Consider the following 14,400-nt stretch of genomic DNA (forward strand, 5'->3'; position numbering starts at 1 on the left):
GATCTCAAATCCCGGACAGGTTCATGTAGGGAGATACGATCTGCCAAATAGCCTGGACCTGAGTCGTATAGGGCTTTGTAGGTCAAAACCAGCACTTTGAATTGTGACCGGAAACAAATTGGCAGCCAGTGGAGCTGTTGTAACAGGGGGGTGGTATGATCCCTGTAACCAGCCCCGCTCTGGCTGCAGCTTTTTGTACCAATTTAAGTTTCCGAACAGTCTTCAAAGGCAGCCCCACGTAGAGCACGTTACAGTAGTCTAAGCGGGATGTAACCAAGGCATGTATCACCCTAGTCAGATCAGGCAGATCCAGGAAAGGGCACAGCTGGCGCACCAGTTTTAATTGGGCAAATGCGCCCCTGGACACAGCAGTAATCTTGGCCTCAAAATTCAAAGCTGAGTCCAGTAGTACACCTAAACTGCGAACCTGAGACTTCAGGGGGAGTGCGACCCCATCCACTACCGGTTGAATCCCTATTCTCTGATCTGCCCTCCGACTGACCAGGTGTACCTCTGTTTTATCAGGATTTAATCTCAACTTGTTTGCCCTCATCCAGTCCATCACTGATGTCAGACACTGGTTGAGGACCTGTACGGCTTCCTTGGCTTCATGTGGAAAAGAGAAATAGAGTTGAGTGTCATCAGCATACTGATGGCACCGAACCCCAAAACCCCGGACAACCTCTCCCAGCGGTTTCATGTAAATGTTAAATAACATGGGGGACAAAACTGAACCCTGAGGGACCCCATAGGTAAGGGGTCGAGCAGGAGTCCCCCAGTACCACCTTCTGGGTTCGGTCCTCCAGGAAGGACTGAAGCCACTGTAACACAGTGCCCCCAAGTCCCATCTCAGCAAGGTGGCCCAGAAGGATACCATGATCGATGATATCGAAAGCCTCTGAGAGGTCCAGTAGAACCAACAGGGACACACTCCCCCTGTCCAGTTCTCTGCGTAGGTCATCCACCAAGGCGACCAAAGCCGTCTCTGTCCCATAGCCAGGCCTGAAACCAGATTGAAATGGATCCAGATAATCCGTATCATCCAAGAATCTCTAGAGTTGGGCGACCACCACATGCTCTATTATCTTGCCTAGAAATGGAGTATTGGAGACTGGCCGGTAGTTACCCAGTACAGAGGGATCCAGGGAGAGCTTTTTCAGCAGTGGTCTTATAACTGCCTCCTTTAAGCATGATGGAATTCTGCCTTGTTGTAGAGAGGCATTAACCACTCCCCTGACCCAATCGACCAGTCCTCCTCTGGTACTTTTAATGAGCCAGAAAGGGCAAGGGTCCAGTAAACAAGTGGTGGCACGTGCCGCTCCAAGGATCTTGTCCACATCCTCGGGCAAAACAAGTTGAAAAGAATCCATTTTAATTGGACAAACAGGCGCCAAAGTTACGTCCTCAGAGACTGTATCAATTTTAGCATCCAAGTCGGAGCAAATCTGAGTGACTTTGTCTGCAAAGTGCCGTGCAAATTCTTGACAGCGGTCTGCTGAGTGGTCAGAATTACCCTCACGGGGGCCAGAACTTAAAAGCCCCCTAACTACTCGAAACAGTTCCGCTGGACGGCTCCCAGCAGACGCAATGGAGGCCGAGAAGGAAGATTTCTTCTTAGCCCGCACTGCCTCGGAGTAGGCCTTCAGATAGGTTATAGCCCGAGATCGGTCAGCTTCGCTCCGAGTCTTCCGCCAACGTCGCTCTAGTCCCCGTCTGACACATTTCATCACCACGAGCTCCTTGGAAAACCATGGGGCCGGTTTGGCTCCACTCCGAAAGAGGGGACGCTCGGGAGCGATCGTGTCCACCGCCCTGGCCATTTCCCTATTCCAGAGGTCAACCAGGGCTTCGACAAGATTGCCTGCCAAGGTGACAGGAAAAATTCCAAGAGCCATCAGGAAACCATCCGGATCCATCAGCCTCTTGGGACAGGCCATTCTAATCGGTCCCCCACCCCTGCAGAGGTTCTGGGTCCCAGTGAGTCTAAACCTGACCAGGTAGTGATCTGTCCATGACAACGGAACCACCGCAAGTTCTTCCACACCAAGATCACCATCATCCCAACCAACACAGAAAACAAGGTCGAGGGTGTGACTAGCAATGTGGGTGGGGCCAGATAATACTTGGGACAGACCCATGGTTGTCATGGAGGCCATGAAGTCCTGAGCCACTCCCGATAGAGCAGTCTCAACATGGATGTTAAAGTCACCCAGTACCACAAGCCGAGGGGACTCCAACACCAACCTCGAGACTACATACACACATATTCCCATGAAAATAGAGGTTTATATTTAATTCTTAGTCAGTCAAGTTTCACTTTCCATTCTCTCCATAGACATCATAAAACCCCCCACAAAGTTTCTAAAATAAAGTTCTTCAACACTTTTTATGTGTCCTGACTGCTCAAAATGCAGAAAGAGCGGAGTAATTCCAACAGAAGAAAGCAAGTAATGCCAATGCCTAAGAACGTAAGAAGAGCTCTGCTGGATCAGGCCAATGATCTGTCCAGTTCAGCATCCTGTTCTTATAGTGGTCCACCAGATGCCTGAACTGCAAGCCCTGCCTTGCAGCTATTCCTCAAACTTCAAAATGCAATTACATCCTAAACCCTTTTTGCACATTTGCAAAGAACACAAGTTTACCTTTCTGCAGAAACATTTCCCCCTCTGATCTTCCTGCTACAGATCTTGCAGGAGGAGGAGTTGGAATGGAACACTAGTCACTTACTATGAAAGGGACATTTCTAGCCAACTCTCCCACACAGCCGCCCAGGGTTATCAGCCTCTAACAGCCCAGGCAGGAAATCTCTTATGGTTGATTTGAATGCTCCTTCTCCTTTCCCTCACCTCCTGGCCAAGCCCTAAGACTGTGTGTGCCTGTGGAGTTAAACCTTAGAAACAACATAGAAACCGGGCCATTTGACAAAAAACGCACTAACACCTAAGCCTAACAGTAAGAACCAACCTATGTGTTGGAGCAGTGAGCGGATGAGTGCAGGGTGTGGTGTGGCTACGTGGGTTTCATCTGCTAGAAAAGGCCCTTTCATGTTAAGTGACCAAAGTTCCATTTTCCTAGCACACTCACCCACATGGCCACTCTGGGACCTACCGAGACCTACCAGAGCCTAAGCCCATCGGGTGGGAATTTGCATTCCTCCTCACTGTGAAGACAGCACTGACTGGAGAATATGTTACCCAAAGGCTGCTGCACCTGACGCGTAGGTGTCTACTTTGTAGTGTCTAGTAAAAGTATATGGCACTGCTCAGGTGGCTGCTCCACAGATTTCAGCACCGCTAGTGTTAGTTGCTAACACCACTGAGGTCACTGTCATTCCAGTGGAGTGAGCTGAGACTGTGACTGAGAGCCTGATGGTGCTGGGACTCACAGGACAGGCCGAAACAGGCCTTAATCCATTTGGTAATTGTTGCTGGTTGGGCTTTCTCCTCCCTAGAGGAAACATGAACAGAAACAAACAGGCTAGTGTTTAGTCTGAGTATCTTGATTGCTTAACATACATTTTCAGTGCCTGCCTCACATCCAATTTGTGCCATAACCTTTCTGAGGGATATGAGGGGTTAGGGCAAAAGGAAGGAAGGACCAGTTCCTCAGACCTTTGAAAGGTGGAATTAGCTGTAGAAATGTAAGAAGGATTAGTTCTGAGTAGTCACCCTGAACTGGCAAGGTGCTCAGTTCTGCCACTCTCCTGGCTGAGGTGACAGCCATCAGGAAAGCTACCCTGAAGACAGGAGTCTCAGGAGACAGAAGCCAGAGGTTCAAATGGGGCTGCAGTAAAGCATCAAGCACCCTGTGAAGGTTCCATGAAGGATACCTGTGAACAGCCGGTGGAGAAAGTAGTGCTGCCCCTTTAAAAAGCACCTAATATGAGGATGGGTGGACAGCACGGCCTGTCCTGTCCTGTCCAGACTGAAGAAACAGCCATGAGTTGGTGCTTCCAGGTACTGGGTTCAAAACCTTGGTCCAAGCACTCCTGTAGAAAACGTAAAATGTTTAGAGTGCCAGGTTTCTGAAAGTTCACTCCCCCCCACACACACTACCTGACTATGCTTTCTAAGTTGCCTCATATAACCTCTTCTATGTGGCCACGCATCTGGATGCTGACATGGTGTCTAGGACTGCTTGTGCAAGTCCTCCCTTGCTGAGGGTCTGCTGCTCAGTCTCCAGATCTGGATGCCTGATAGGTCCTCGTGTGAGAAGATTCTGGAAATGCTGGAATGTGGAGGTAGGCCTCCTGAGGCCTATGGATGCAAGACAATCTCCCAATTGTAACGGCTCCATGGTGGACTCTAACGTCTCCATACAGAACTGCCTCTAAAGACATCTTGATGAGGGACCCCAGCCGAAGAGCAGGAACAGGTGGGAGTATATCCCCAATCCCTCTTCCCCGTTGGGATTGGCTCCATTGCTCCCGGTAGGAGGCGTTCTCTCTTGTGACATGCTGTGAGCCTTGACCCAGTCGGAGAGTTCTACTTGATTCTTTCTTTCCTCTGTGGCAGTGCTCTTGCCTGGGTGCTCAGCGTGTCTCATGAGAGAGGTTGCCGATTTAGCTGTAGCTTTTGCCGCTTTCTCCAAGGTTCTTTGGCCCCTCTTGTGAGGAGCTGCTTCTCCTTTCAGCTTCCTCACCAGCCCATAGACAAGAGAGGGGGGAAGATAGTAGGAAAAGAAAAAAAGCTGAAAGTAAAGTGAACATTGTTTTTTTCTTTCTCTTTTATATAGTGAAAAGAGAAGGAGAAATGCTGAAACTGAAGTAAAAAAAGCTGAGGGGAAAACATTGGAAAATACCATAGCAAGGAACAAAAGATGGAGAAGGAACATCGTCCGCATGGGCTGGCAGGAAATTGAAACTGAAACAAAGGAGATGCTGAGAGGGGGGAGCAGGAGGAGATGCCCTCCCTGGGGGGCGCCATTAAAGCCCTCTTCTGTCTCAGCTGCTCCCCACCCATCTCAATAGCTGATGGGCAGGAAAAGATTCAGAGGGCCAGATGAATCCCAGCTGAAGGCCGTATCTCACCTGCGGGTCCCCACTCATGCTTTAACTCATTTATATTGCTGTATTTCCCATTCATCATCAATTAACTGTTTAATTCGTTTCAGTTACTGTCTTGAGTCTTGTTGTCCTTGTCACTGGTCAGGCTTTACCCCTGACCAGTGGGATACAGAAGTGCAAATTCAAACCACAGATTAACTTACTAAGAAAAAGTGTTGTTTTTTTAAAAAAAGGGCTCATCACCACTCTCTGATCTTTCTCAAGAACTGCTAGTGGCCAAGGCTTACAACAAGTTGGCCTTTCAAAACCTGCTTAGTCTAACCAAGAACCCATCTGGTGCCAGCACACACACCTGACCCTCTTCTGCAGCTGCTGACTCTGTAACTGCAGCATTTCCACCTGGGACTCCAGCTCTGACTTCCGGTCCTGAAGCTCCACCAGAATCCTACGCAGCTCCTGTGTTGTCTCTGCAAGATCCTCCTGGTCTTTTTGGGACTCTTCATGGTGGAGTTGAGCTGCCAAAGCTGCTTCCTGTGAAAGTTGCAAGCATTTGTTGTTTTGCTCCCCACGAGCATGAAGGTTATTCTGAAGTGCCACAATATAATCCACAAAGGAAGTGAAATGCAGCTTGAACAAGCCGCCCTCTCACTGCACTTGTCTTTGGCAAAAGAAGGCCAATTGGGAGGTGAGAACTCAGCAGCAGCAGCAGCCACCTCCGCTTCTGCCACAGCCTCTATCCAGGAAGGCTGCAAAGCCGCCGCTTGCTCCCTCAATCCCTCAGTCCATGATGAGAAGAAAGGAAGACTAGGAAGAACGGCCTTGGCAGCCTGGCTGGCTGCCGAGCTTCTAGCAGAGGGCTCATTTATTCTTGTCAGGAACTAAAGCTTTGGTCTTATCTATGGGACAGCAGGCAATCTACCACCAAGGTGAAAAGGGGCAACTTTGCTGCTGCAACTCCTTTTCTCCCTGTTATCTGTGCTGGAGTCATTCCCCCGCCTGGCCATAGAGAAAGGACCATACACACTTGACATGCAGAAGTCCCCTGTCTGAAAGATCTCTGAAGACCCACTTGCAGTCAGTGTAGGTAGAAGGACTCATGGTCTTACTTGACAGAAGGCAGCTTGCCATTGCACACATCAAGCCAGTAAGGGAATCTCTACTGCCTCCCCACTGCCCCATGTGAAGGGGACTGAAACAGGAGACCAAATCCAGGGTAAGAAACCAGCATCTGGAATCTTCCCTGATGCCTCTTACATGGACTAATGGTGTGAAGGAGACACACACACCCTCAACGCCCCAGCACAGGAGAAAGGGGGTTCCCAGGCCTTGCCAGAGGTGGCAGCACCTACGTCTCTTTCTTGCTCCAGCTGCTTCTCTTCCTCCAGCGCCTGCTGCCTTTTCTTCCTCAGGACCTCCTCCTGTATGTAAATAAAGAACAAAGGTGAGGAAGGCAAGCTGGCAAATATGGAAGGCTCAGAAGCTTGAACCAATGGCAAGTCTTTTCTGGAGCCTAAGGGACACATTTGGTGACGTCTGCAAGACTGAGAATGGAAAACTGGACTCATCATAAACAGCTGTTCTGGTTAGGCTGAACTGAAGCAGAGAGATGCACCCAAGAATGCTCTGTAGTCCTTGAGGTGTATGTATTCCTTCTCTACATATCATGTTTTGTGGTGCCCCCAGAATTACACTAGCTAGGGATAACGGTGAACTCGTAAGGTGGATCTGTCTGCTCCAGTCTGGGCAAACCAAAATGGCTCTTCATGGTAAGTCCAATTTTCCATTCTTAGCAGAGAGTGAAAGAGACAGAAAAAGAGATGTCCAAAAGCAGTAACTACAGAAAATGGCAGAAAATAAACTCCTTGCAGCGCCTCTGGCAGACGTCTCCTTTCAAACAAAGCCTTGGCCAAGGCAAATTTGTCTCTGTCTGATGAAAGAAGTAGGGTTCATCCATGTGGTTACCCCACTAATGCCCTCTAGAAGTGACCAGTACAGCTGTCTCTGGACAGAGGGAACAATGATGCCTGCAGTCGAGACCCCTTGGAGTGGCAGTCCAAGGTACTGCAATCTCAAACTACCAATGACGGTTGGTAGACCACTTCTTGAAACCTAAGAGCTCTGCACCTGGATCAGACCAAAGGGGCAGCATCTAACCCTCCACTCTGCTTTCATAGTGGCCAACATTTTGTTTAAGAAGGCTCTCCCTGAAGTATGACCTAGTCAATTTATGGAATACTAATTGTATAATTGTAGAAATCAGCTTAGTTGTATAGACCAGGGCTCTAGTATAATAAGAGAGGGAGAACAGCTTCTCACTACTCACTTTTTCCACACGGTGCATAATTTTATACACCTTGATCATGTCCCCTTATTTATATTTTTTTCCACTAAACTAAAAAGCCCCAAATGATGTTGCTGTTGTTATCACATTTATAAGTTGCTTTATACAATTTTTAAAAATCTCAAAATGACTTGACAAGATAAAATCAACATACTAAAAATAATTTAAAAACACTCTTGTGTGGCCACCTTCTGCACCTGCTTCCCATGGATTGGGCACATGGAGAAGGGCCGTGGGGTCCCAGCTGGTTCACATGGGGAGAGGCGGTCCTTGAGGTACTGTAAGGCTTTAAAGGTCAAAACCAGCACTCTGAATTGAACCCTGAAACTAATTTTTAAAAATGATGTTACCCGCCCTGGGACCTTTGGGTGAAGGGTGAGCACATCAGCAGCAGCAGCAGCAGCCAGTGCAGTCGAGCCAGAATCAGTGAAATACGTTTAGACTTACTGGTTCCGGTCAATAACCTGGCCGCTTAACCACCTACCCACAGAGCCTCTGTATTTCCAGGATTCAAACTCAAGTTTATTGACCCTTATCCAGCTCACCTTTGCATCAAGGCACTAGGTCCAGAGCTTGCACAAAGTCTCCCGATTCAGAAGTTATGGAGAAACAGAGTTGTGTGTCATCAGTGTACTGATAGCACCATGCTCCAAAACACCTAATGACCACTTCCAAAGGTTTCACACAGATGGTAAATAACCTTGGGGACCAAATGGTACCCTGGAGAACCCCAAAGCTAGGGAGTGGAAGAGCACTCCTCCAGTGTTGCTCTCTGGACTCAACAGCCTGGGTAGCTGCCTGAGCTTCTGTGGTTATGATTCTGAATAACCGCGAAGCATTCTAGAGAGATCTGATTCTCTTGACTCTCCCTTTCAACTTATTTTTACCAATCTCATTTTTGAAAAGTTTCCTCTATTTAAATCAGCATTGAACTTTCTTGGTAATTGTCCACTTACACACAACGTGGTTTTGATAGCACTGTGATCACTGTTCCCAATTGGTTCAGCAACACTTACATCTTGTGTCAGGCCTTGCCCAACACTTAAGAATAAGTCCAGAGTCACTTCCCCTCGGGACAGTTCCATTTATCCAGTCTACATGAGGGTAAATGAAGTCAGTCTTTATCCTCCATGCAAAATCTCAGGATTGCTTGGGGTTGTGCCGAGGAAGATGTGGCCTGTTGGCTTTCTCATCTGGGGTGTTGGACAGTTTGCTTGTAATGGAACATGTTTGGTACAGACCAGGTGGCCAAGAGCCAAGAATTTTGGAAAGGTCGGGGGTGTATGTAACTGCTGGCATGAGAGGCCTGGGGACCTTTCTTCTTGTTCTTATTCTGGGGAAACCCAGAAGCAAATGATCTATTTATGCACTTCTTAAATTTATATCCTGCCCTGCTCCCATTAGGAGCCCAAGGCAGCAAACAAAAACACTAAAAACACTCTACAACATCATAAAAACAGAGTTTAATATTTATAACAAAACATCTTTAAAAACATATTTTTTAAAAAAGCTTTGAAAACATCTTAAAAGGCAGTTCCAACACAGACGCAGACTGGGATAAGGTCTCTACTTAAAAGGCTTGTTGAAAGAAGAAGGTCGTCAGTAGGCGCCAAAAAGATAACAGAGATAGCGCCTGTCTAATATTTAAGGGGAGGGAATTCCAAAGGGTTGGTGCCGCTACACTAAAGGTCTGCTTCCTATGTTGTGCAGAATAGACCTCCTCATAAGATGGTATCTGCGGGAGGCCCTCACCTGCACAGCGCAGTGATCAATTGGGTATATAAGGGGTAAGACAGTCTTTCAGGTATCCTGGTCCCAAGCTATACAGGACTTTGTACACCAAAACCAGAACCTTGAATTTTCCTAATGGGCATCCAGTGCAATTCTTTCAGCAGCGGGGTGACATGTTGGCAATACCCTGCCCCAGTGAGCAGTCACACCACCGCATTTTGCAACAGCTGTAGCTTCTGGATCAACCTCAAGGGCAGCCCCACATGGAGGTTACCAGTGCATGGACAACATGGACTAGTTTTCCTTTGGATTGGCATTGCTTTCTACCACAAGTGGAGTTAACCCTTGCCTGTCTGCTCCCACCTTGTGCTGAGAGGACAGACAGAAAATTCACAAAGGAGCTGGTAGGAAAATAGAATTCAGATTATGGAGTTTTTCTACAAAATCCACACAAATGTTCATGTTCCTACCAAAATATTTCTGTAAAGAAACATTATCTGCTTGAACAAATCCTCACAGAGGCTAGTCTCACACCCATCAACATTGTGACTAGCAGCACATCAACAAATATATACTTGCCTGGGCATGGACTTGAGACACTCGTGCCTGGACATCCTTGGCTCGGAGCTCCAGTTCTAATTCCATGTCCTGGACGTTTTGTTCCTGTACAAACAGCAAGCCATCAGACATACAGATGAATTCTGAAGCCTGCCATGGTGTTCAGCAAGAGTCAGACAATAATGTCACACAGAATATGACAACTACATGTCAGATGAGAGTGAATGAGGACGGCAGTCTCTGCTTGCTAATGCTTGGAAAGAGGAAAGCTTCTAGACGTGCAAGAAGATGACCTACAAGATCTGAGAAGGAAAAGCAGAATCCACACCCCTTTCTATACTATCCCATGGCTATCTCATAAATGGCTTCTGCATATCTGGGGCAATTTCTTAATGATCCGATTCTACAGGTGGTTCCCATGGAATTGGCAGTCTGCTATCCCAGCAGGGTGCCGATTCTGTGGCTGGGACCCATTTGCCATTAAATCATTTAAGCCTTACCTTCCGCTGCTAGTGGGACAGCAACTCCAACATGTCCAGAGTTCCAGTTCACGATGTTGCCCCCCCTCAACACACACACTGCGATGAGGGAGTGAGATCATTCCCTTCAAAGGGCCCCCGTCTTCCCCAGGCAGCCTCCTTCCCTACCTGCTCCTGATGGCTCTTGTGCAAGTCCTTCAGCTGTCTGGCTTGCTTCTTCCGCAAGGCCTCCAGCTCAGCCTTGTGGAGCAGCTCCAGGCGCTCCTGCTCGCATTGCAGGGCTGCGAGCAGCTCAGCCCTCAGCTTCCTCCCCTGCCACACATCAGGCACAAGAGGCAAATCGAGTCATGCTGAGGGAGGTACGCTCACAGCTTAGCCCCTCCCCTTCCTCATATACCTTCATCTGCACACCCGTGTTACCTGTGTGCAAAACATCACAGCCAGCTGCCTGCCGGCCGCAGCGCTCACTGCCGCTTCCTCCAAATGGCTCCCTCCCAGCAGGCTTGGCTGCAAGTTTACCTCCTCTTCATGCTGTGCTTGGTTCTCGGCCAAGGTCTCCCGGTGTGCCTCCTGCATCTTCTCCAGCTGCCTTGCATGGTCTCGTTCGACTTCCTGACGCTTCTCCTTCAGGAGATCACCGAGCTGCAGTGATGGCAAGGGCATCCTGCTTAGGTTGCCATTTCCAAACCATGCCATAGGGCCACATTAAGCTACCAGCAAAAAGTGCTCAGAAGCTGCAGCTAACATACAATGCAAAGGTTCACCTTTCAGCAGATGTGGACTGTTGTGAGCTTCTTGATACAAGCCAAGATCCTATTTGTGAACTATAAACCTTTCAATGGCTGGCTCTGTGCATGTGACAAGCCATTGCCTTTCATCTGTCTCACCTGAACGTACTGTGAGGTGCAGAGGTCTCTACAATGCCTTGTCTCTACCCTGAGGATCTGGGGGTGCAACAGGGCCTGGGAAAGCAAGCGCTAAGACTGATTCCCATCTTTCCCATCTCAGCTAGTAAAGGGCAAAGGCGTGGAGCCTGAGGAAGGAGGCCTGGGGATAAGGGAATCTCTCCACAAGTGCAGGAGGGGAGAACAGCCATGGGCCCTTTTGCTCCACTCCTCCTGGGCTCCTGGAACAGATGTGCCCTGTCCCGTCCAGACTGGCCACCTTAGTGCTTCTTTGTATCTGGTAGCCCTACTGGGCTGCTGACCTGGCTCCCTTAGTGGATCTTTTTGGCTGGGAGTCTTCCTGTGAAAACTCACTTGCTTACTTGCATTTATTAAGGAGCGTTTGTTTTTAAAGTATCTGTTAGTAAGTCTATGTATGTCGACACCACTTGGATGCCTTTTGGGCTATTTATAATATGGCGTGAGCAACTTGAGCATTGTTTTTACAATGGAAGAAAGGGATATACTTATATTAAATTAAATTAGTCCTGGCTAATCAATCTCTTCCCAGCATGTGTGCATGGCGGAGGTGGGAGGAACCTTTGTCCCATAAAACTGTGAAGGTCTCTGGTGAAATAGAAAGAAAAATGAATGAAGCTGCAAAAGCCTGTTCTCATTAATTCATGGAAGGTGGTTTTCTCCCCTCACCCGAAGACCTGCTTCTGAGAGCAGAAGGAGAGTTCATGGATCCTGGCTGCCTTTCCTCACTGGATGATGATGACTTATTAATTTATCAGTCGCTTGTTACCCAAAGGTCTCCAAGAGATTTACAACATTTTTACAAACAAAAGTAAGTGTACCATACAAGAAAAACAATGACAACCCCCCCCCATGCAGCCACTAATACAAAGCAATATCATCTCTCTCTCCTGGAGGCACCATCTTTACGCCAAGGCAGGACACTGAGGACATACAAGGAACTTTTCCTAGGCTAGGAACATCCAGCTATTCCTCTTGGAAGCCTGACTGAGCCTTCCTTTCCGGCACAGCTCTCTTTGTCCACAGCAGAAAGTTAGATCTGAATGCTGCTGCTCTTAGTCAAGCACTGGATTTACCTTGTGTGTGTCGTGTTCTATGGGTTAGTTTGTGCAACAGCTCCTCTACACCCTACAGCACACCCTCCCCCTAGCATATAGCATACACTGGCTCAGAGCAACCTGGTATCTGTGTACTGATGGGGTGCTCAACACATCCAGGCAGCCTAAGCCAAAAAGCTTAGTTTCTTGCTCATTACCTCTCGCTCATACTCGGTCACCTGATGCCTCTTCTGCAGGACCTTTTGCTCTGCACTCTCCAGCTCCTGCTGTAACTCTGACTCCTCCCTTCTCTGGGCTTCTTTTATCTGTTTCTGGAGGGCTGAAACAACCTGCCAGGAAAAGAGTGCAGGAATCTTCATCCAACTTTCATGCAATGTGTGTAACAGGCAGCTTGCTATTTTCTGCTGACTAATAGGAACAACCAACAAGCTCTGGGCTGGTGGAGCTAGAAGACTTCTTCATGTGAGAGACTGTTGCAAGTGCAGAAGAAAGCATGCAAAGTGCCCCTACCCTCCTACTTTACCTTTTGGTGGTGTTCTTTTGCTGCTGACTTTTGTTGCTGGATCTCTGCTGAAAACTGCACCTTCAGTTCTTGCATGGCCTACAAAAGCATCAAAAGGTCAGTCAGTGTCTGTGCGCAGCACCCAGTGCACTCATCCAGTTAGTGCAAGGCTTTCTGCTTGTGCAAAAGTATGTCCCACATTTCCCCCCCATGAGCTCCACACCCTCCCCATATCTGGTCTGATTAGGCCATACATGCAGGGCAGGGGGGCACACAGGGAGATGGAATGGGAAGTTCCATTACACAGCTCACTGACAGAACATGATTGTTGAACACTGCCCTATGTCCAAAATCTTCCAGGCTTCAGCCTAGAAGTCTGGATGACTTCCTGCTTCTGATGGATTTGAAGACCTTTTAATTACAATTAAATCACAAACTCCTCAAATTCCACCTTGGCTTGCCCTATTGTCTAGCCCTACTGCCCTCTTTTCCTCTCTGGGCAAGAGCTCCATGGTATAAATGAAGATTTTTTCCTTTTATTGTAGGGGCAGCCATTGCGTGGTCCTCCATCTGCTCTGGCAGTCCGAATCACAAATAGTCAGGGATGATGGGAGTTGTGATCCAGCAACATATGGAGGACCACAGGTTAGCCACCCTGTTTTACAGCTTCATTGACTCTGCCATTTAACCACAGTGGCATCCTTTTGGACATTTGTGACAGTTCTCATTATTTGAGGCTCTGTTGCATATTTCAATGTTTTTATCACAACTTTCCTCCAGGGAGCCCAAGGTGGTTCTGTTCCCCATTTTATCCTTACAACAACCCTGAGAGGGAGGTCAGGCTGAAAGGTACAGTGTGACTGACCCACAGTTACCTAGTCACCTTCATGGCTTAGTGGGAACCTAAACCCGTATCTTCCACAAATCTAGCCACTCCATCAGACTGCTTTTCTGTAATTGCCTGAACAGGTCTGAACCACATTCATTTCAGTTCTCTTCTCTTAACTAATCCCCTTACCCCATTCTTTGGCCCCATTCACAGTAAGCGATAGCTTGTTTCTGACTACGGCTTATCACAATGTATGAATAGGGCCTTTGTGGGCAGCGGGTTTGACAGCTGCTCCCAAGCAGCCTGACAATGCTTGTCTCTTGAACCAGATGCAGTTAAGGCTGGACACCCAAGAGTTCATACCAATACACCTACCAAAAGGTATTAATTAATCCCTGTCAGGCACCCTTTTGATGGTGAGAGAACAGTAAACTCCTGGGGCCACTCTCCATATGCCTCAAACTATGCTGCTGACAGCAGTAAAGCCAGAATTGAGAGCTGATACAGGTGCCTGCAGCTATAGGACCCTGTTGCAGCCCTCCCCCTCCTCCGCTCTTTTCCAGAGGCGGATGCTGGGCTCCACACAGAGGCTCACCGCTTCGCTTCCTCTGCACAGCCTCTCTTTCAGCTCGCTCAGGGCTCGCTGGTTCTCCTGCTCTAGTTCCATGAGCGCTGCCTGCTGAACACCTTCTGCTTCCTTCTTCATCCTTTCCAGAGAAAGCCGCTTCTGCTCCTTCAGTCCATCCTCCTCAGACTGCTGAAAGGATTCCAGCTCCTCTCTTAGCTTGTGTAGTGCAGCCTCCTGTGCCAGCCTGAAAAGCGGCCAGCAAGAGCAAGTCAGGAGCAGACCCTTCCCTCTTGCCAAGAATCAAGCAAGGTCAGGCCCAGAAAACTCTCTTATGAATTTACTGACTGGGGCAACACAACTGAGTAGGCAGAAGCTGAATTCTATGTCATGAAACCCCAAATTCTGC

General features: G+C 48.2%; 1 protein-coding gene across 6 annotated transcripts in view; it reads right to left on the reverse strand.

Annotated features, from left to right (window-relative positions):
* CEP164 (centrosomal protein 164) overlaps positions 1 to 14,400 on the reverse strand; it is a 62,276-nt gene that overhangs the window by 10,868 nt on the left and 37,008 nt on the right. For all 6 annotated transcript variants that reach the window (XM_061592827.1, XM_061592825.1, XM_061592824.1 and 3 more), the window contains 8 exons: positions 14,022 to 14,238; positions 12,619 to 12,696; positions 12,293 to 12,424; positions 10,634 to 10,756; positions 10,283 to 10,426; positions 9,657 to 9,740; positions 6,355 to 6,423; positions 5,358 to 5,536 (listed from right to left, as the gene is read on the reverse strand). In XM_061592827.1, the coding sequence (XP_061448811.1) occupies positions 5,358 to 5,536; positions 6,355 to 6,423; positions 9,657 to 9,740; positions 10,283 to 10,426; positions 10,634 to 10,756; positions 12,293 to 12,424; positions 12,619 to 12,696; positions 14,022 to 14,238 (1,026 nt within the window). The remainder of the gene's footprint in view (positions 1 to 5,357; positions 5,537 to 6,354; positions 6,424 to 9,656; positions 9,741 to 10,282; positions 10,427 to 10,633; positions 10,757 to 12,292; positions 12,425 to 12,618; positions 12,697 to 14,021; positions 14,239 to 14,400) is intronic.

This window comes from Rhineura floridana, chromosome 12, assembly GCF_030035675.1.
Source record: "Rhineura floridana isolate rRhiFlo1 chromosome 12, rRhiFlo1.hap2, whole genome shotgun sequence".
NCBI lineage: Eukaryota > Metazoa > Chordata > Lepidosauria > Squamata > Rhineuridae > Rhineura > Rhineura floridana.